The following is a 21984-nucleotide window of genomic DNA, read 5'->3' as shown; positions in this document are numbered from 1 at the left end:
TTCAAATATAATTAAACAATATAATTTTTGACATATTTAATAAAAACTATAGTTTAATTATTTTATGAAATATATTTTTATTAATAAAATAGTATTTTTACTAAAATTACTCGCTAATTGATTTTAAATAAGCAAATAAATAATTCTCTTTATATGAAAATGAAATAGAACATACGTGTTTATTTCCTGAGTTTATAATGAATTGAATATAGATAAAAATTGCAGGTCGAGATGGGCCGTGCTCTGCTGGGGTGAATTGATATCCCATCAAAAGACCATTTTTTTTGGGCTTAATCGAATTTCAATTAGGAAAATACGGAGAAGCCCGAACTGTTCCGTCTTAATTCCCTCCACCGCCATATTTAATTTAATTTTAACTTTCCCGCTTTTTGGAAAAGTCCACTTAATACTGGTGCTCATCTGACGGGAATGCCCTAATTTCATCCTATCCCCGGAAAATGTCAACGTGGAAGATCTTCTCCGACACCGGGAATAATTTTCGCTGGGAGCCATCCGGTCAAATCATCCACCGCAGGCCCTTACATGGACCAAACAACCCCCCGATTCAACCTCGCTGCTCTACTCCTCGTCTCCCTTCCATGGCCGATGTCCTACGTCAAGGTCTCTCTCTCTCTCTCTCTCTCATTATATGTGCCGCATTACAATATTCTTGTTTTTGATGTACGTATCTGGTGTGATCTGCTTTGTAGAATGTTCGCCGCTTCTAGAAAACGGCGAAGAGGATATCGAGCATGCTCCGATGTTCCGCACAGGATTAGGGAATTCGGTTGCATTGAAACAATCTTCGATTGCGAAAGCGTTGTCTATTCTTGAAGACAATGACAATGCTATCAGCTCTGGTAGGTGCTCCTTCTTTTCTTGCCTTTCTCCCTATTCCTTTACTTATTTTGGACACTTGATTGGTCTTGAGCCTCTTAAGTATTTTGGTAAGCACTGTCAATTTGCTGCCTACCTGTCATTTTTGGCTATTTTTAACTTGACTGTGCGGAAGGATTAAAATTGATTTCTTTAATTCATGACACCTTTAGACTATGAAATCAATGTTCTGCTTGATCCCAAGATAAGTGAGGATAGTTTAGAAGAACTGAAATTTGGGCTTATGTTACATTGGCTTTTGTTCCTGAGAATAGGAAGATATAAAGTCATTGAGCTGGGCACAGGTAGCTGGAATTATAGTTTGATACTCTTCTCTTCCTTTCTAGAAATTGGAATAGTGGAAACATAAGACACCGACAGTATTTTGTTCCCCTCCCCTTTACTTCTTCCATTAGCTTTTCAGCAAGCGCTTACTTGCTTGAACATGATCTATCAGACTGAAATTCATGTTACTATACAAAATTTTCATTTGTCCTGCAAGCGGTTTGCATAACTTCAGGGTGCTTGGCAGGTGAAACGCATTCTACAGACAATGATTGTGGATTCAACAACTCCCTGTTCTGTACAGGGTCAGGGAAATCAGTCAATGTCTCTTCTGCTGGTCTTTTCAGAGCCAAGGCATTATTAGGCTTGGAAAATAATAATGATGTCTCCATTTCTCAAGTCTTTCAACATCCAAGGAAATCATCTAATTCTAATGCCACTGAAGAACATGAGTGGCAGGGTTTATCACATTTGAGGATGAAAGAGAGTACGAAAAATAGTTCCATGGAGTCAGTACCAAGGCCATCTTTAATTTCTAAGGCTAGTTCAATTGGAAGCAAATTATCAAATGTGGTTAATCAAAACTTGTTGCAACCTGAGCTGCATAATTCTATTTCCAAGCCGCCTCCCATCAAATTCCATACTGCAGGTGGAAGATCCTTATCTGTTTCTAGTGATGCATTGGAACGTGCAAAGAGTCTTCTTGGTGACCCGGACTTTGGTGCTTTGTTAAATGAAGAAGACGTAGTTGATCCAGCCCTTTCTGTTTACAAAGAGAGTAGGTTCAATGATGCTTCATCCACAAAGGAAACAGATTTTCGCGCTTTTACTTATCCGGGGACTGCAAAAAGCAAGCAAATCTCAAAAATTTTCACATCCCCTATGAGGTTATCTACAAAACACATCCAGTCATCCTTAAATTCAGAAAACATTGTTTCAGGAATTAGCTTGATAAAGAAATTTGATGCAGTTGATGACGACAAATTTTATAGGTTGGATAATACTTCCCCTTTCCCTCAGAGGCCCTTAAGCAACGGGTCTAGTAAAACTGATATGGTAGAAGATAAGTCCTTGGAAATTTGTGACGTTTCAAGGATTAATCAAAATGTAAGGTCATCTAGGGGGCCATTGGTTGACATCTCAAATACCATTGGCACAGTTTACACAAATAATGAGAAGAGGAGATTTGGAAGGGGATCATCAACATCTCCATTCAAGAGGCCCCGTAGCTCCAAATTTACCACCCCTTTGAACAGGAATGTCTCATATGCTCCTAGTGGTAACTTCATGAAAGCAATTTAAATTAACTTTTTTATTTTTATTATAGTTTCTTTTCGCCAAAACAATTTGTGCTCATAACAAACTTGTGTTTTTGAGCAGGTTTATCTGCTTCATCTTCTGAAAATTCTTGCTGCAGAAGAATGATTTCCACTAGATATCCTTTTCAGATTCCAAGAATGTATATGAAGGAGTATTTTGGAGTGCCTTCCTCAGACAAAGGCTTGGTATGTAGCCTTGAAAACTGTTGTTGGCCTCTCACAGATGTGTGTTTCTCTCACCAATCAAAAACATTTTTTTAGTTGGAGCACTTGGCGGATGAAGTAAGAAGGATCAAACCAGAAACTGCAGAAAAATACACATTTTGTGATGAATCTGGCCTGAATTACATTGGAGGAGAAGCTTTCTACCACATGTTGGTTCAATCAGGAGCTTCAGTACAATATGCTTCTAAACAGTAACCTTTCTACCAGCAATTTCCTTATCCTTTTATAGTCCATTGGCATATTTTTGAGTCATGCAAGTTCCTAAACTGCCAATTTTCCATGTTAATCAGCGTGAAAATGGCAGTTATTGACTCAAAAGTTTTTATGTGGGTATTGGAATGAGGATGAATAGAAGATGAATTATTGGCTCTACTTGTAACTACTACTTATGGTTAATGTATTAATGTGGACTCTTGCATTGCAGCTACATTTGGAAAGAATAGTTGCGTGTTGAAATATGGAACTTAAGTCCCATTTCATGATCCATGGGTTTATTAATATATTGGATGCTCTGTCACGTATTCTAAGAAGAAGAGGAGAGGAATTGTAAAATTGAGTGGAGGGAAAGTTTTTATTAGTTAAGTCCTTTGGGGGGAAAATGTACAGGTAGTTTGGGTTGTTAAGAGAGTTAGATTGCAGTTCCACTATCTGTTGTATAAACTGGATGGATTCTCCAGGGATAATGAATAATCAATGCAAATATCCTGTTCCTTCTCTCTGCTTTTCTGCTTCTTTCTCTCATCTGATTCTATTATTTTCTCATCTCCGATCTCTTCTATAATTCTCTTCTCATTTCAATCTCTCTCCCATCTCTAAGTTCTATTTTCTGTCCCTGTTCTTGACATGCTCCTACATACACAAGATAGCTGTCTCTTCCCCCCCCCCCCCCCCTGTTTCTTAACGTCTTAGTAATCCATTTTTTTCCCTGCATATCTGTCAAGGTGGATTGCAAATCACTACAAGTGGATAGTTTGGAAACTCGCATGTTATGAGAGATGCTACCCCTTGAAATCTGCCACAAGGTTTTTAACAGTTACCAATGTGCTTGAAGAGCTGAAGTATAGGTATCTAAACTATTTTTGTATGTGTTACTTTAAATTTACAAGAATTTGATGATAACAATAAAAGATTATTTTTGATAGATATGAAAGAGAAGTGAACCATGGCCACCGCTCTGCAATTAAGAGAATTCTGGAAGGAGATGCATCTCCTTCTTCAATGTTGGTCCTGTGCATTTCAGCTATCTGCATTAGTTGTGAACCAAAGATTGAGAATGTAGCAGTAAATGGAGGTGAATGTACTAGTGGTGCAAAAGTGGAACTAACAGATGGGTGGTAAGAGAAGTGCCAATGTTAGTGCCTGCTCTACTTCCTTGTTTCTTCATAAGTCTGAATGCATCTTTGGCTCACAGGTATTCAATAGAATCTCTTTTGGATGTACCATTGTCAAAGCAACTTGCCGCAGGAAAACTGTTTGTGGGGCAGAAACTTCGAGTGAGATATTTGCTTCTGTGCTTTTCATTTCAGATATTTTCTTGGAACACTTGCCTCTTGCTTACAGTTCAATCTTCTTTGTTGTGAAGATATGGGGAGCTGGATTATGTGGCTGGGTTGGCCCTGTTTCACCTCTTGAGGTTCTTGTGAGCTTTAGATGTCTGGATGAAGTTGAATCCTGTGGTTCTTTTCTTCCTTTCACTGCTTACCATTCTCAGGTTTTGGCTAATTTCAGGCACCGAGGACAGTTAGCTTGTCGTTGCACATTAATGGAACTTACAGAGCTCACTGGTCTGACCGATTAGGATTTTGTAAGCATTATTTGAATAATGTAATTTACAGTTTTGCTCTCAGTTTACAGCAATTTGCCACATTTGTATTTATCTGCGTCCATTTCCATGGCTTTCAATTACTTTCTACAGGCAAGGATGCTGGTCCTCCTTTGGCATTTAGGTGCATCAAAAGTAATGGGGGTCTCGTCCCTCGGACATTAGTTGGAGTCGCAAGAATATACCCTGTCCTGTACAAGGAAAAGTAAAATGAAGCTAATCCTGTTTTCTCAGTCAATTGAAGTTCATATTATGCTCAATTTGGTTAAGGTTTTTTCTGTTTCTCTTTCTAGATTTATTACCGGTGGATCAATTGTGAGAACAGAGAGAATGGAGGCTAAAACTCTGCAATCATACAACCAGAGGTGACTTCTGTAGTTTGCTTTCCCCTTCTTTCTCCTCTTCCTTTTCCTTGAAACTGTTCATTTTCAATATCCCCCGCGTTATTCCCTCTTTGAATACTGTTTCCATTTCAAGTGTCTCATTACGGCCTGGAATACACCGGTGGCATTTGCCTATGGCTGTTAAAAATCCCATATTATGTGATGTTTGATTTCTAATTATGCCATACTAAGTTCTAGAGAATTATGCATTAAAACCTTATGTATGGCGAGTAGGTGGGAGCTTGGGACACAAATGCTGTTAAGGTGCAATGAGAGTAAAATAACAAAAACAGAATTCAGAGGATCTATAGATTGTAAAGTGGATGTTTGGTTGTAAAAATTTTGGATTCTTGGGCAATTGCCAATTGTTGATTTCCAAAATGCATTTGCTTATTTAAACTAAGGCCGTTAAATTTAGTTGAGTTCAGTTTTTTAACTAATTTGCTAACAGTGCCTTGAGAGTCATCATCACTTTTGATCAATAGAAGAGGAAGTAAATTTTTCTTAGATAAATAAAAGCATCGTTAATGCATCCGTGGCGCATGTTGATGTACATTTGCATTACAATTCCAGCAACTTCTAACTTGCTTATTCTTTTGGGTCACAGGCATTCTGCTGTTGTAGAAGGCATCGTTTCTGAGTACCAAAGAGGGATGAAAGGGTCTTACATCTGTAATGACAGTGATAGTGAAGAAGGAGCTAAAATTTTGAAGATACTCGAGACAGCAGCAGAACCGGAAGTTATAATGGCAGAGATGAGTCCAGAGCAGCTAACTTCATTTGCCTCTTACCAAGCAAAACTAGAGGTGGGCACAGATATTATGCTTTGAGCATCATTCTTGTTTAGAAAGTGATAATCAAACTCTACGGATCTGATATTAGGCAATAAAGCAATTGGACATGGAGAAGGCAGTTAAGAAAGCTCTGCAAGATGCTGGCTTAGCGGAGAGAGATGTGACCCCATTTATGAGGGTTAGAGTGGTTGGGTTAACTAATTATCAAGACAAGTGCTTTCCTAAAGAGGGCCTGATAACCATTTGGAACCCAACAGAGAAGCAGGTGAATCCAAGTGTGTAGATATGCCATATTTCATTTTGTACCTTCATCTTTATCTCTCTGTTTGAAGGTTGTTTTTGCCTGTGCTTTCACATATCTAACTAAACACAACGTTACACCCTTTCTGGCTTTCTCTCAGCGTCTTTTATGTTGGCCTACTTTAACACTGAAAACTTCTATTAAAGTTTCTTTGGAAGAAAATTATTAAATTTACTTGCCATTCGAACAGCAAAATGAGCTGGTTGAGGGACAGGCCTATGCTGTAGAAGGACTGTCACCTGTGAACTCTGACTCGAATACACTATACTTACAAGCAAGAGGATCTACAACCAAATGGCGACCCTTATCTCCCTTCACAGTCCAACGCTACCAGTAAGTCTACATATGTTCATCAGTTATCATAACAATTGGAGCTGGCTAATCATTATTACTTTTTAGGCCCTTTTTCAGTTCTCGAGTGTCTGTATTATTGTCAAATTTGGGTGAAGTTCCTCTTTCCAGGTGAATCATGTGATGCAATTTAGGCCTCTGGATTTCTTTCTAGAGTTTAAAAAGAGATAATTTGTAAGCTATCGTTAGTCTCATTTGTTCTCTGGCGTTATGCAGTGAATTTGATACAGCTGCATATGTTGTGCATGTGGGAGAGGTTTATACAACTGCACAGTGGAAGAGACAGTGGGTGTTTGTTACTGATAGCTCCATTTCCACCTTAGATTTGGAGGAAATGTCAAATTCTTTACTTGCCATCAGCTTCTGCTCACCATATATAGATGGTGACTCATTCACACCAATCAACTATAATCTTGCAGGATCCACAGTGAGTCATTTTGTTCCTTTTTTATAGTCAAACTCCAAATTACTCCAATTTGTGAAACTGACATGGATTCTTTCACAGAAAAATTGTCAAATAGGACATGTTAGTTGCCTGACAATAAAGTCCAAGTGTAGGATATAGATCAGTCCATTCTTCTTTTGTCATGGTGTGAAAACTGTGAGAAATTAAAATTCTTATGGCAAAAGACACTGCAATATTCGTGTTGGGATCCAATTAATTATGCACTCCCCCCTTATTCTCATATATGTATTTTCTCTGGACAGAAGTGTAAAATAACCAACTATTGAAACAATAGATGACTTCATAACTTGGACAATTAAAGATTGAGAAACCAATTAACTTTAGAAGTCTGCCCGGCAATCTATGTACTCATTAGTAGTTATATTAGCTTGAGTCATAAATAAAATTCTTAATCAATACATGGACTATTTTAGAAATGCAAGAAATTCCTTTCTGCTATCTCCTTTCTTTTTGGCTGAGATGGATTACGACATACATCATGTTACCTGCAACTGAAACTGACCTGAGCCAGCGTACACTTGCAAAAGCCAACATAAGCGAACAGCCAAATAATATGGAAGTACAATCAGTCCAACACTTGTGGGACTTGAATTTGGTCTCAATCTTAGTAAGCTTACCACTAGATATTGGCTTCTGCTTTCTATTGCGCTACTTCTCAAAGTTGTATTATTTATTCAATTTTGAACTAGTATGAATGAACTGATTAATATGTTTCTCGCAAGTTTTCTGAACTACTCCATGTTTGATCGGTGCAGGTCAGCTTCATTAATCTCATTAAGAAGGCAAAGGACCAAATAAATAACCTCTGGATTGCAGAAGCAACAGAAAATTCAATTTATTCTTTAAGTTTTGATTCTCCAAATTGTTCTCACCTTAAAAATGCTGCTGCTTCTGCACAAAGCTGGGCAAAAACTTCTAGCTTGGTGCGCAATATTTAGAATTTGGATTATGATGGTTTCAGTATGTTGTAATGATGCATGCTTTTTGACGATTTTTCTTGTTACACTTAATGCAGGCTATTGATAAACTCAAAGAGAAAGTTCTACATATTATTGGCGATCATAAAGGCTAGAAGTTGATGGTCCTATTGGACTGACAAGTAAGCTTCTTTATGTGCCAATCCAATCGACATATTATCAGTCTCTTCATTATAGGCAGCACTGGAAGTGTTTGAAGTTCACCTATGCCAGTGTGTGAATGCGTGTGAGATATTGGACCAACAAACTGATGTTTCTATTCAAAATATATGCTTCTGTTGAAGTTCCTAAGCTAGTTCAAAATGTCATCACAAATCAATTACGGGATGTATACTTGATCGTAGATATTGAACAACATGCAGAAAAGGGCGTGGGATGCTGCTAGTAGCAGTTGTGACAAGCACATCCATATGAATGCTTGACCAGCATTTCACATATTTATTGGTAACTGTTTTCTGAACGAGTCATCAGCTTATTTCACTTTCTTATCATTCCTGTAATTATGACAATCTCCTTGCAGGTTTTCGCTCCTCCACCGTTATTTGGTTGAAGCATGTAGATAAAGACATTTACATCGATTTCAAACCATCAAGCACTTCACTGGCATGGGCGTATTCCAGTTTAGGAACTCAAACCATGTAATTGCTGCAGCATAATGTAGCTGTGCAATGTGGTCCTTTTGATCCCGCTCACCATTTGCAGGGAAGGGCTTGAGAATGGCATGTGGGAGTTGTAGATATTTGGCAAATGATTAAGAACCAGTAGTGTTTAAGTGTTCACAGCGTCACTAAAATATGTAAATATCGAGGTCCTCAAAATATATGGAAATTTTAAAGAAAATCTCTTCAATTTTCTAGAACTTGAAGCAAAATTATGCACTTTCTTTCTTTTTCTTTTTTTCTTTTTTCTTTTTTCTTTTTTCTAAAGCAAATGGAATAGCAAAGTGTTCAATTTTATCTTAATTTTTTAAATTAATCCGAAGGTGGACACAAATTCTTGAAACAAAAAAGTTTGTTTCCTTTTCGCTACCAAGTTAAGTAAAGCTCTGCCTGGATTCAATTTACAGATTAATTATTTATTATTTGTATTTTGATGCTACATTGGGATTCTATTGATCAAAGAATCAGTTTGGAATTAACATTAGATTTATTCAATAGAAAATTGAAAGTTAATCAAATTTAAATTGATAAAAATTGCCCTTAAATAGATAGTTGATCTATCTGCTTTTGAATTAAAATTAATTTTTTTATTAAGAAGTCAATATTAAATTTGATTCACATCGAATCAAATTAGGCATAAAGTAAAGCCACTGATGGTTGTCTTATTTTCAGCGGCTGCGGATTGTGCACGTTTGTCCCAACAGCACATTGCCTGAAACTCGCATTGTCCGTGCAAATTGCCTTGAAATGTTAATAAAAAGGTGTTCTTCGCATAAAGCTTTTGATCTCTACCTTCATAGGACTGGAGAAAACTTTATCCATCGGCTCTAATCTCAAGCGATGAATTAGTGATCTTTTGGGTCAAAAGGAAACAAGCATGACCAACTTGCTCAGTGATAATGCTACTCATTCTCTAGAAATATATATCTTTCTTCTCTGCTTACCGTTGTCTTGGGTTTGCAATTTGATTGGCGTGGCTAGAAAATAATGACCTATTTCTTTCTACCTTTCATTCTGAACATGTCTTCTTCCAAGAAGCACAGCATGGAATTTCTCTGCACAAACAAGTACAACTTTTGCATGGGACCTCTATCAATATGCTTCCCAGTTCCTACTCTGTACGACTTTAAGACTATACTGACAGGTGCAGTCACAAAGACGAGCATCGACAAAACTGTCCCTGAACCCACACCTGAAAAATCAGATGAAGCATGCAAATACTGGTAACCCTTTTTGGTAAATGTGGTCATGCACCATGCTCAACTAAGATCAACCACGTTACAGCATCTAGAGAACACTGTTGAGGAACTGTTCATAATATGCTTTTCTTGATTTGCCTACGCTGCTTTTTTGTGGTTCATTTCTTTTAGGAAATTGAAGAGGATTCAGAGAAAGAAAGAAATGGAAGATGAGAAGAAGAGGATAACGAGGGGCTGTATTAAGACTGATAGAGGGCCTTGGATAGTTCATAGAACTACCAACAATGGGATTGTCACTAGATTTCGTGTTCCTTCTGATAGGGAGCACGAAAACAACAAGCAGAGGGAGCGCAGAAGGAGAGCAGTGGCTCGGAAGATATTTGCTGGCCTTAGACAGCATGGAAACTATAAGCTTCCCAGACATGTATTAAGGCTCTTTGTGAAGAAGCAGGTTGGCATGTTGAAGTAGACGGCACCGTTTATAGGAAAAAGGTGAAGTCTTGCATGCATGTACACTTACAAACATTTTAGCTTCGTGTTTCTGAAATCTACTTGTTTTGCATTTTTCTTCTTTCACTGCAACAAGTTTCTTATATATATATGTATATATATATATTGTGTAACAGGAGTTCACGCTCAGATTGGTCAAAGCTAGCTCCTACGATGCTCAGACAGAAGATCTTGATTGTTATAAAGGCAATAATCTTATGGGTTCAGAATATGGAACATTCCCATCAAGCTCTTTGATCGAAGGGTGCCATGGAGATTGAGAAGACCTAAAGCTCTCGCTCTCACCGTCTCTTTCAAGTTCAAATTGGAAAAAGAATACAGATGGCTAGATGCTTTGGGTTCGGGAGCGCAGCCATGCCAATACAAACACTAAATTGGTATGAACTGACTATCAAGAAACACTGTATATATAAGAAACTGTTTTATTAGAAAAAGATAACATTGTTAAACTTAAACTGTTTGATGAAAGGCATATTCGAACCTATACATATTCTTGTTTGAGCACTAGCTAGCCATTCACCATCTCCTTTTGAATGTCTATAAATTCTTAAAATTTAATTTTTGGCTTATTTGATTAAATCAAATGGATCAAAGGTTCACTCTAATTATATATTCACACAATCGGTGCTTAAACAACACTCACATCTTGTTTAATTTAAATGAATTATTTCTTTAATTAAAATTTTTAATTTTAAAAATTTTTTTAAAAAAATAGCTAACTAAAAAAATAAAACTTTAACACTTGATAAAAACTTAAAATTTCTTAATTAAATTATTAAGCTAATTTGTAGGCTACTTGCTAGATCACTAGCATCATTTGCTCTTTCTAATAATTTCTTATAAAGCATCGGGAGATTAAGCAACAATTTTGTCATTTCCTCTCAGGAAGTATATATTTGAAAAATAATCTAAGAATTGTATTTTTTTTTTCTTTCTTTTTCTTTTTATTTTAAATATTTACTGTATTTTTATCCTCCATTTGCAAAAATAATATTTTTCACACTAAAATTTTAATGAAAATAAGTCTAATTAAGTTATTATATTTTTTTAGTCAAATAAATTCAATTTAAAATTTTGATTCAATTAAAATCTTGTATTTTTTATAAGGATCAAATAAATTCTAATATAATATAATATTAGGATTTTTTTTCCATATGATATTATTTACATGTAGAGCTTGTCAATTAGAATCAAATAAAAGAACCTGCGAAAGTCCCAAATTTGCTGGGATTTCTTGAATAAATTTCCAGGATTTGAAAAAGAAAAAAAAATCCAATTTGGATTAAGTTGTAAATTAAGTATCAAAGATTAATAATATGAGCATAAAGAAGCTGATTCCAGACATCAGGCACTCCAGGGAGACACCAATGTATACAATCTGCATAAGTTTTTGGATTCGATATTTGTTCTTCTGTTAAGGGTTCCCATTGCTTTCTGTATATAGATGGATGCCCTTCTTTCCTGTATTCTGAGAGCTGCGTAATATTTATCATCTGCACATTCAATCCTCTTGTTTTCAGGTCATCCAGAACTCTATCCACCACTCTCATCATCTCTGGACATGTCGCTTTTCCTCTGTATCCTTCTTTGAACACTTGCTCTGTTTCGCCGTAGCAGTTTTCGTCTTCAGCTCCTCCCCACTCTGCAGCCCTGCAACGATAACCATGTTGTTGAAACAATCGCATAATCACGTGAATAACGAATGTTACATTTTGGAGCTCAGCAGAGTATAAAGAAGAAGGGCTGCTCGGTCTGTTACGTACTTTTGGTGAGTTGGTGAAATGCTGACGAAGAACAATTGTGTTTTGGTTCGGTTAATGTGCACCTCCAGCCAGTCGGCCCATGTCTTCAAAGCCATTTCATAAACTCTTGGCATCTTTACTGGTTTGTAAATTCCATCTGGGCTTTCGAATGATCCCCACCTGTTGAATTTTCTGTTATCAGATTTTGCAATTTAATTTGCTTATTTTGGTGGGTGGTTTCAAGGTTACTTACAGAACTTTCATTTGGGATCTCCTCCACCAAAGATAGGTATTGAAAACGAGTATATCTGCATCTGTCCAATGCCTAGCATGCTTTTCAATTGCCTGAACTCTCACAATCCGATCAGGTACACGGTGGTTTACTGGATCATCGGAGTTTGATTCCACTAGCAGCGGAGCCCAGTAGAACTCGATCGTTGCATTATATTCCTTAATTCATCAAAATTAGTTAAAATCAACTTCAGTTATATATATATATATATGGAGAAAGAAGAAGCAGCCCATGAAGCATTGACAAGAAACTAAAAGCCCATTGGGATAAAAAGGCCTTCGGACCAGAGCCTGGTGCCTTATAACAATTCGGCCACCTCAACATTGGTGTAGTTATGTGGTAATGAGGAAATTGGCATCGGCTGCTGTATATATCCATTCAATTTAAAATTAACATGTTATTTAAAACTAGAGAATTATTTAAAATATTATAAAATTCACATCTTAATATATTATTTTAATTTAAAAAAAAAAGGGAAAAAGGGCCAAGTTGAAGGACTTACGAAGGCCTTGAAGGCTGCCAATGAACCATTCTGGTGCATGGATTTTTTGGCAGGAGGAATGGAGGAGTCGACAAGACACACCATTGAAACCCATTGACCTCTGTTGAGCGAGTCTCCGACAAACATAAGCCTCTTGTTCCTTAGCCTCTCGAGCAATGCCGTGGCATTGAACCTTTACTTAACAAGGAGAAGAAGAAAAAGAAAATCCACAATAACTCAAAAACATAGCCAAAGTACACAACCTGTACATAATCACAAAGTCACCATACAAATTCAAAAACAACATTAAAAAAAACTGCAAATTCTAGATAGAAAAACCGACCTCGGAAGATCACATTGGTGAGGCTGCCACCTCCAGTTCTGGTAGTCTAAATCCTTCCTGCCAAACTTCTGACAGGCCAACTGATCAGACATGAAAGTGCACTGCTGTTCTTTGTACAAAGGGTAAGTTTTGTTATCGAAAACCCACTTGCCGGAGAACAAATTGCACTGGGAAAGCAAGTCGCCTGAACTTTTACCAGTAGTCCTGTCTTGTGTGAGCTCTCCACTGTTTTGCGTAAGATAAACGGTGATTATGACGAGAACAGCGACGAGGAGGGCAATGAGGGAATGGAAAGTGGTTCTGATCCCCCAAGCATTGGCGGCTGCTGCTGGAAGAATTTGGAGTTGGTGTTTCTTCGGAGCCATTGAGAAAGTGTGTAATGTTGAGATAGCGTTTTCTCCTTTATGAAGTTTGTGAAAAAGGTTGTTGGGAGCAAATCATTTTCCAAAATTAGGAGTAATGGAAGTGGATTTCTGGGTAGTTTGCTGAAAGCTACACAAACAATTTGGAAGCCTGTCTAGCTTCCTTCTTTTTTACCACAATACCCTTCTGTTTCATCCCACTCTACCCCATGGAAAATTCTTCATTAAATTTTTTACTTTTGTGTATTTTTTGTGTTGAGATATCTAAATTTTCTTAATTTTTTGTGTCATTTTTGTATATTATGATTGATTGAATAATTTTTTTTAGTATTATGCATTTATTTTAAATTTGATTTTTTTTATATTTAAAAAAAATAAAAGGAGAAAATGGGCAATTGGGTAAGAATATTATTGATATTAAAGGGAGTATATGGTAAATTTAGAAGCAACAAGTTGCAATGCAAAATTTTCAGTGGAATTATTTAGTAGTTGTAGTTGGGGGTGGTGAAATAAAATAAATGGGCAGTGGTTAATGTCTCCACATCCACTGCCGTTGCCTTAAAGTACCATCCACACCTTCATACGCTTCGTCGTTTCCACGTACATGTATTATATATAAAGGTAATTTATTTCTAAGATCGAGTTTGTATGAATTTATAGTTTAAATGTATAGAATTTTATATGAATTTATTATTATTTTATATTATAAATAAAAATTTTTTAATCGAATATTTATATGATGGTTAAATTATATCCATACATATGTTTTAATGTTTTTTTATGACAAATTAAAATTCGATTGTATTTATTATAGATAAACTATATAATAAAAGTCATTTCTTTTTTTTTTTAAAATAATTATGGAAAAATGTGTTAGAGTTATTATTTATGATAGCTTTTGCTTTTTTTTTACTGATATTTTAATTTTATTTGTTAAAAAAATTTGTGACTCCATATAATATGAATATATATTAAGTATATTTTTAAATAAACTACTTTTTAATTAAAATAATTTTATAATTTTTATATGCTATAAATCCCGAAACATCTTCCTTTATAATTTGCTCCGGCATTCATTTTATCTGATAATATAAGATTTCTTGGTGGATGGGGCCTCAACACCACCAATTCTCATTTCTCTATTGAATCAACTGCTTATATATAACTATTCAGACGTTGATATCTAGCAGTTAAGATAGGATGCTTTACTTGCTCCATCAATTTTGAGATGTGCATGCTTCACCTACTCATCCCTTGCTTTTCTTTCATTCTCAACTAATTTATATTCTTTTTTCTTGTTACCTTACTATTATTGAAAAAAAAATAAATTAAATAAAATAAATTTTTATAAAATTATTCATAATTTTAATTTTACTTAATTTTTATTAAAATTAATTATTTGATATTGAACTGGATAAAAATACAACTCATCTTAGCTTTATCTTTCCAGAAAGTTCTCTTATTCCCTTTCAATTTGATTGTATGACTGAATATTCAAACTTAGGTTATGAGTGTGACATCTGTTCATTTATCCAATCTTTGAATTCGGCCCCTTAAAATTGGTGTTTCTTCAATGTGGCCCATTTTATTTTTATAATTATCATAAAAGTTTTAATTACTATACTAAATTAAACTTGACAAAATTTTAAATTATGAATTGCAATAAATCTTTTATAAAATTTACTAATCTGAGTTTTATACTTTTATTCAATGATGCTAAATAATAATATTGTAAAATTGTAATTTTATAGATAAAAATAATTTAATTTTAAATTTTATTTGTTTGTAAAAATTAATTTATATTTAAAAAATATTTTTTTAATGAAATAATTTATTTTTTATTATTTAATTTTAATTTTAAAAAATAAAACTTAATAAAGATTTTAAAATGTAAAAAATATTTTTTTTTCAAAGAGAAAGTTATGAAAAAAATCTCACTTATAGAGCTTTTTTATTTGAATTTGACAGTTGCTTGACTCAGAATTAATCGGGTTCAATATGACATCCAAGCCTAAGGAGATTAGAATTAAAAAAAAAAAAATGTAAGTTCATGACAAACACAAAATTATCAATTGAGATCAACAACGAATAAGCTTGTCTTTCATATTTTTTTAAAAAGAAAAAATATACTTCATTAATTAAAATTATAATATAAATTTAAAATATAAATTATTTTTTACTATATTTTTCTATAAAGTAATTAAATCTAATATAAATTATTTATAAAAACAATAATTATTAAATTAATTTAAAGGGTTCAATTGTATTAATAAAATATTAACTTGACTAATCAGTATAAAACATGCTCTTTTCAATGATAATTTATAACTATCTTCTGTATAACTCTTTACAATATTATGTAATTTGAAAAATTAAAAAAATTAGATATAATCATTCTTATTTTAACAAAAAATCTATTTCTTTATAAAAAAAAAGTTATTTTAATAAGCTTTCCTCATAATTCAACATTTTTTTATTAATTCTCCAAAATAACATTTAATAAGGTTTCATAATTGGATAATATTTATAAGAAAAAAAATATCACCACAATCCAACCGCAAATTCAATCTGAATATTTAGTCCGTAACCAATCATCTTGAAAATACGCATCATGATAAAAAAATAAGTATCGTCAAAGATAAAACCACCGAAAAACGCCTAACCCCTACATATTAGCTAGTATCAATAAAAAAAATATGTTAAAAATAAATTACATATAGCAAATGAAGACTTACAAAAATCAAATACAAAAGATAAAAAATAGAAAAACTTGACATACAAATTTAAAAGATAGAAAAATGTCATCAACCTCTGCGATAAAACCACCAAAAAACGCTACTAACCCCAACACCTTAGCCTTCGCCAATAAAAAAAACATGTTTAGAAAAATAAATTGCATATAGCAAATAGAGACTTACAAAAACTAAATACAAAAGATGAAAAATAAAAAAACTTAACATATAAATCCAAATAGCGGAGCGACAAAAAAATCACAACAATAGAATAAATTTTAATATAAAAGAGTTTTTAGCATCAATAAAAAATTTAATCTCTAAAAGAATTTGATTCACCTAAGGACATCACCACACAAGAAAAAGAAAGCGATCAACCTCAATTTTATCGAAATCAATGGTAGCGTTATTCACTGAACACAATAATGCAGTTCTAAGATATTACTATCAACGACAAAGAGTTCGTCTTCGAATAAAAAATAAAAATATTTCAAAAAATCAAAATAAACGGATAATTCAAGATCCAACAAAGAATTCGATACCCACCAAAATAAAAGCAAAATCACCACACACACACCAAAATGAAACAACACGAAACATGACCAAACAGGAAAAAGAATGGGACCGAATCCCCTGTCCCGCTGGCCAGCAAAATTTTAATCCAAACTCCAAGAGGGAAGATTCTAAAGAGATTTTTTCCCCAAAATATATGTATATAAGAAATAACAAACAGAGATTTCGAATTAAGAAATTGAAATTGTATATTTAAATTTTACCTATCGAAATCATCTTTCCAGAAAAGTTCTCTCATTCCATTTCCATTTGACTAGATGCCTCAAGGCTCTGAACCTTCAAACTTGCCTCTGACCGCGACTTCTGCTCATTTATCAATTATTAAAATTCGGCCCCTTAAAATTAGTGTTTCTCCATTTGGCCCCATTTTATTTCTATAATTATCAAAAGTTATAAATACTATACTAAATTACACCAGACAAACTTTTAAGTAGTAAACTTTTAAATATCAATTATTGGAATTTGAACAATACTATTAATTCAAAGAAATCTATAATTATATTTTTATAAAAAGAAATTTAAGATTTTTTTTTTGAATTATTAAATAATATACAATGTAATATATAACTAAAAATAATAAATAATATAATAATAAAATAATACACGCTTCAGAAATAGATAAACTCTTTAATGGACTCTCTATTTCTGCTTTATCATTTTCTTTAAGAGGATTAATCTAAATAATCTCAATATTTTTATCAATTTATATTTATATCTTAAATTTTTATTTTAAATAATTAAATTAAAATTTTAAAATTTATCATAATTTTAATTAAGAGTTTTAATTGATTTTAATTAAAGTATGAAATACAAATTTTTATTTTAAATAATTAAATTAAACTTTTAAAGTTTATCATAATTAAAATCATAATAAATTTATAAAGATGAAATTATAAAGGTGAATGTATGAAAGTGTTTGAATTATTTAGGTTAATAAGTTTTTTTTTTCTTAATATTAACAAAACAAATAATATTCGAATATGTACTTAAGTTATCAATATTATTGATAATTTTTTTTTAAAATTTTAGTAATTATTTTTAAATTAAAAAATATTAACCTCATGAATCAAATTACGAAATGGTATCTTATAATTTTTTTTATTTTTATTTTAAAATTTATAATTTAATTTTATATTAAAATAATATTTTTAAATATTATCAAAAATTACTAATATGATAAATAAAATATAATTATTAATTAAAAATATAAAAAATTATAATTTTATTATTTTTTATTTTACCGTTTATAATTTAATTTATATTAAAATAATATTTTATAATATAATTTTTATATCAATATTTTTAAAAATATATAAAAAATATTATTATTTATTAATAATCTAATATTATAGAATATTATTTTTATATAAATTAAATTAATAAAATTTACTTTTTAATTAAATTATAAATATAATTAACACTAATTTTTAAAATTAAATTAAAAATATTGCCTATAATTGATAATAGGCCAAAAATTTTGGCTTTTCCAACATATGTTGCCTTAAATTTAATGGATACGACAGACAAAGAGATGAACATATGGACTCAAGTGGAGGATGGCGCCACAGTTCTGATTCTGAGGCTTTATTTTTTTTTTGAAAAAAAGAAACTAAGAGAAGAAAATTTAAAAAAAAAAGAGGGTGGTGGCGTGAGCGTATTCAAAAAGCAAAAGAGAGAAAAGTACACTTGAAAACATTAAAAGCTCTCTCTCTCTCTCTCTCTCTCTCTCTCTCTCTCTCCTTCCACTTGCATGCCAACTTGCCCAACCCCCCCCCCCCCCCCCTCCTACTCACAGACATCAACATGATACAAACACTGCAACTTGCATCGCATTTATTCATAATATTTATTATATAAAATTCAATTTTTTAAAAATAAAGAGCTCGAGAAAAACAAATTCGCAACTTGCTTCCACTTTCTGATGTATCAAAAGTCAAGTTGCAGCAGGCAGCTGCTTCTTTATTCCCTACTTCACGTTATTACTTATTTATTAGTTGTTTTTATTTTTTTAATAAATTAATTTTTCAACATGCTTTCCATTCCTCTCGCCCCTTCGTATTTATAAAAAATTTACCCATAGTGATAAAATGAAAGTCCATGAAACAAACAATATCCCAGATTTCCATAACCACCGAGTATTTTTCCACCGTTTTCAAATTAAATTATTGTCATCCTACAAAAACGACAATGTCGTTTAATGATTTAATAATAACCCTCATTAATTACCGCCGTTAATGACGACAGAAAATTAGTGAAACCAACATTATAAACCTTGAGATTAAGGATTTTACGAGAAATATATTAATTCATAATAATTTTCTACTTCACAGAATGACAAAAAAAATAAACAAATAAATTAAAGTGACAACAAATAATAAGTAATATTACAAGAAAAAAAATAAAAAACACTAGCTGTTTCAAGTTTCATTGGCAAACTCACATCGGATGCTTACAAAAACGACGCTGTATAATTAAAGCCAACTCATTTTTAACACTAGGATATTCTACATATGATAATTCATATTCTATAAGACGATGATGTGTGTGTTTATTACATTACATGACTCACGATGATGATGTATTGTTTCTGGCCAAGTTCTCTGCGATCTGCGTCAGTGACTGCAGGTTGCACCGGACGATGGTGTCCACAAAAACACACGTATCCTCCTTCGTGTTGCCGGGAGGAATATCCACCACGTAAGACTCCACCAGTACGGTGCCGTTACCTGCGGGAGAAGGATGGAGGGTTGTTACCGACCTGTAATTAGCAAGCCGATGATCCCCACCAACGACGCTGAAGCTAATAACATGACGTTCGTCGTCCAGGATCTCCAGTCGCTCCGTGCTATTAGCTGCAGGGAGTCCAGAGACAACGTGGACCTCTCGGAGGGTACCCACGTTACCATCTCCGACAATTACGTGACAACTCTTCACGAAGTGCTTGTAAGCTTGAGGGTTATCGAATCGTCGAACTACGGACCACACAATGGAGACAGGGGCAGCGATCTGCTGTACCTCGAAGGAGCAGCACTGGTTAGGACCTACAACATGGTTATGATAGCGTGCGACAGTTTCTGGGATCAGGGTGGCACACGATAGAGGCGACCACCGCGTCTGGCAGGCAGATGTGGAGGCAGCGGTGGTTGAATTTGTTGGGGTGGTGTTGATCCGATGGAGCAGGAGTGAGGACTTGTGAGGATTAGAAGGCATTTTTTGCAGCTTCTGAGGTTGAATAGCTTTCTGGGCTTGTGGAATTGTGTAAGCGTATGTGTATATATATGGGATATGGAGCTGAGGTTAGTCACTTTCGAACTCGACTCGAAAGAGGTGAATCATGAAAATTGTTGTTTGCAGTGAGTGACGTCTTTGCACAGAGACAGAGAAAGAGAGAGAGAGAGGGGGCTGAACTGGATTTTCTGAAGCAGAAGGAGAAGAAGTAGGAGAAGAGAGTTGGATGTGAAATGAAAATTCATGTAAGGTAACTAAATAGATATAATAAGGCCCTGGTTTGTCTTATTTGAAATTACGAAAGTAGCCTTCTTTTGAATCGTTTTTTAAGTTACTATTACACCCTTCTATTATTATCCAATTGTTGTCTTTCCTTGGTTAGAAAAAACAAAGTCAAACACACGTTTTTTTTTCTACGTTTTCTTTCCTTGTCAATTAGTATATTTTAATTTAATATTTACGGAGTTAATTCAATGATAAATACATTGCATTGAATTTGAAGTTTAAGGTTGAACAATCCAATGCCTTATTTTTTTATATATAAAAAATGTATTTTTTAGTTCATAAATTTTAAATATTTAGTATAAATGAATAATTAAAAATATATTTTTAATTATAAATGTAAATATGTGTATTGAATAATAGATTAAAAAATTAATACTTTTAGTCGAGCACTAAGGCTAATTTAATTTTTTATTAATTAAATCTTATTCTTTTGTTAAAAGTTAAATAAATTTTGAATAATTATATAACTTTTAATAAAAATAAATGACTTAATTAGTAAAGAAAATTAAATTAATTTTATTTATTCTTTATTTTTAATAAAATAAAGAAATGCTACATGATAGGGGCGACGAAGTGGATATTAAGGAACTTGGAATCCAAGAAAGGCAGTGGCATATGTGTATAACAGGGAAGAGGTGAGGGCGAGAATGAAGGTAATATTATCAGGAAAGTTCTTATACTCATCCAAATTTATATATTTAATTTAATTTAATTTTTAATTAAATAAATGAGAAGAATTTTCCGGAGCTGTCAAGTGGGTGAAGAGGCGTAAGCCTAAATGGAAACTGAACCAGTTAAAGACTGAAGACTGCAAAACTGAAAATGAATAAATTACTAAGAAGAGGAAATTAAAAATATAAGAAAAAAGCAAGTAGGGAGAAGGTGCATGCGTCCACTAGCATCTCTCTTCCAAATGAGGTCTGCTCTGCCCCGCCGTGTTTGCTTTACCATTTGTCTAAAAGTTTTCGCAAATTGAACTTCAACGTGATTCTTTATCTCCTTTTCTTGTCGTCTTCTTTCTTCTTCTTCTTCCACTTGCAGTTGTATTGTTGTTATTATTATTATTAAACAACAACAACTTGGACCCCATGCCACATGATCCACAACTACCAGTTTTCTGATCTGTGGTCCATGTCCCGTTTTATATACGCTGGGTCCATCTTATTTGATGGGCTCCACTTTTACGCTATGCCTAATTTCATTTCTAATTAGATTTCCACTTCGGAAAATTTAATAAAAATTCAATTTAATTAATTTTTTTTATTTACCATCTTTTATTTAACCTGCCGTAAAGGATGATCATCCCTGAAATACGGCCATTAACATATAAAACAAACTCCTAAAAGCAAAATTTGACCTTAGACCAATAGAGCTAAAATACACACAGAACTAACTGTTGTTGCTATCATAGTGATGAAAGAAAACCTTCAATTTTGATGAACAAGGTTAGTGATGATAATGGATCGAGCATTTTTAGTATCTTATCGAATTAAATTTTAATAGGACGAATTTAAATTTAAAATATAATATCTATTATAGATTCAATCGATTTGAATTTTATATATAAGATATTCACTATTTAAATTCGTTTATATAAATAATTAATTTAATATAAAAATATATTTTATAATAATAATTATAAATTAAAATTTAAATATTTTTTAAAAATATTAAATTTTTTAAATAAAAATTATTAATAAAAATATTTTTATATAAATTATTAATTAAAATATATAAGACTAAACGGATTAAAGTTTTATTCGGATAATAATGATCGAA

The 21984-nt window shown here is 33.0% G+C and overlaps 3 protein-coding genes across 3 annotated transcripts; 1 reads left to right on the top strand and 2 right to left on the bottom strand.

Moving 5' to 3' along the window:
• Window positions 1–397: 397 nt before the first annotated feature.
• Window positions 398–8646, top strand: LOC110622456 (protein BREAST CANCER SUSCEPTIBILITY 2 homolog B). The gene is given in 19 exon segments (XM_043959542.1): window positions 398–635; window positions 638–860; window positions 1409–2440; window positions 2542–2666; window positions 2742–2896; window positions 3647–3769; window positions 3848–4039; window positions 4117–4198; window positions 4288–4338; window positions 4434–4509; window positions 4621–4732; window positions 4821–4892; window positions 5518–5716; window positions 5793–5969; window positions 6196–6338; window positions 6405–6467; window positions 6573–6783; window positions 7578–7745; window positions 7838–8646. Coding segments are annotated over 19 exon segments (3438 nt in total). The 5' UTR covers window positions 398–458; the 3' UTR covers window positions 7895–8646.
• A 2726-nt stretch (window positions 8647–11372) lies between these two features.
• On the bottom strand, window positions 11373–13438 carry LOC110623301 (protein trichome birefringence-like 34). The gene is made up of 5 exons (XM_021768218.2): window positions 13026–13438; window positions 12704–12875; window positions 12163–12359; window positions 11931–12089; window positions 11373–11817 (listed from the first exon to the last, which is right to left on the bottom strand). Exons 1-5 carry the CDS (start codon window positions 13388–13390, stop codon window positions 11469–11471), a joined length of 1242 nt encoding a protein of 413 aa, XP_021623910.2. The 5' UTR covers window positions 13391–13438; the 3' UTR covers window positions 11373–11468.
• A 5586-nt stretch (window positions 13439–19024) lies between these two features.
• On the bottom strand, window positions 19025–20160 carry LOC110622129 (abscisic acid receptor PYL4). The gene has a single exon (XM_021766535.2). The coding sequence runs from the start codon at window positions 19900–19902 to the stop codon at window positions 19258–19260; it is 645 nt and encodes a 214-aa protein (XP_021622227.1). The 5' UTR covers window positions 19903–20160; the 3' UTR covers window positions 19025–19257.
• Window positions 20161–21984: the final 1824 nt, after the last annotated feature.

Source organism: Manihot esculenta, chromosome 9 (genome assembly GCF_001659605.2).
Source record: "Manihot esculenta cultivar AM560-2 chromosome 9, M.esculenta_v8, whole genome shotgun sequence".
Taxonomy (NCBI): Eukaryota; Viridiplantae; Streptophyta; class Magnoliopsida; order Malpighiales; family Euphorbiaceae; genus Manihot; species Manihot esculenta.
Note: the sequence above shows the minus strand (reverse complement) of the source record. Positions and strands in the feature narration are given on the sequence as shown.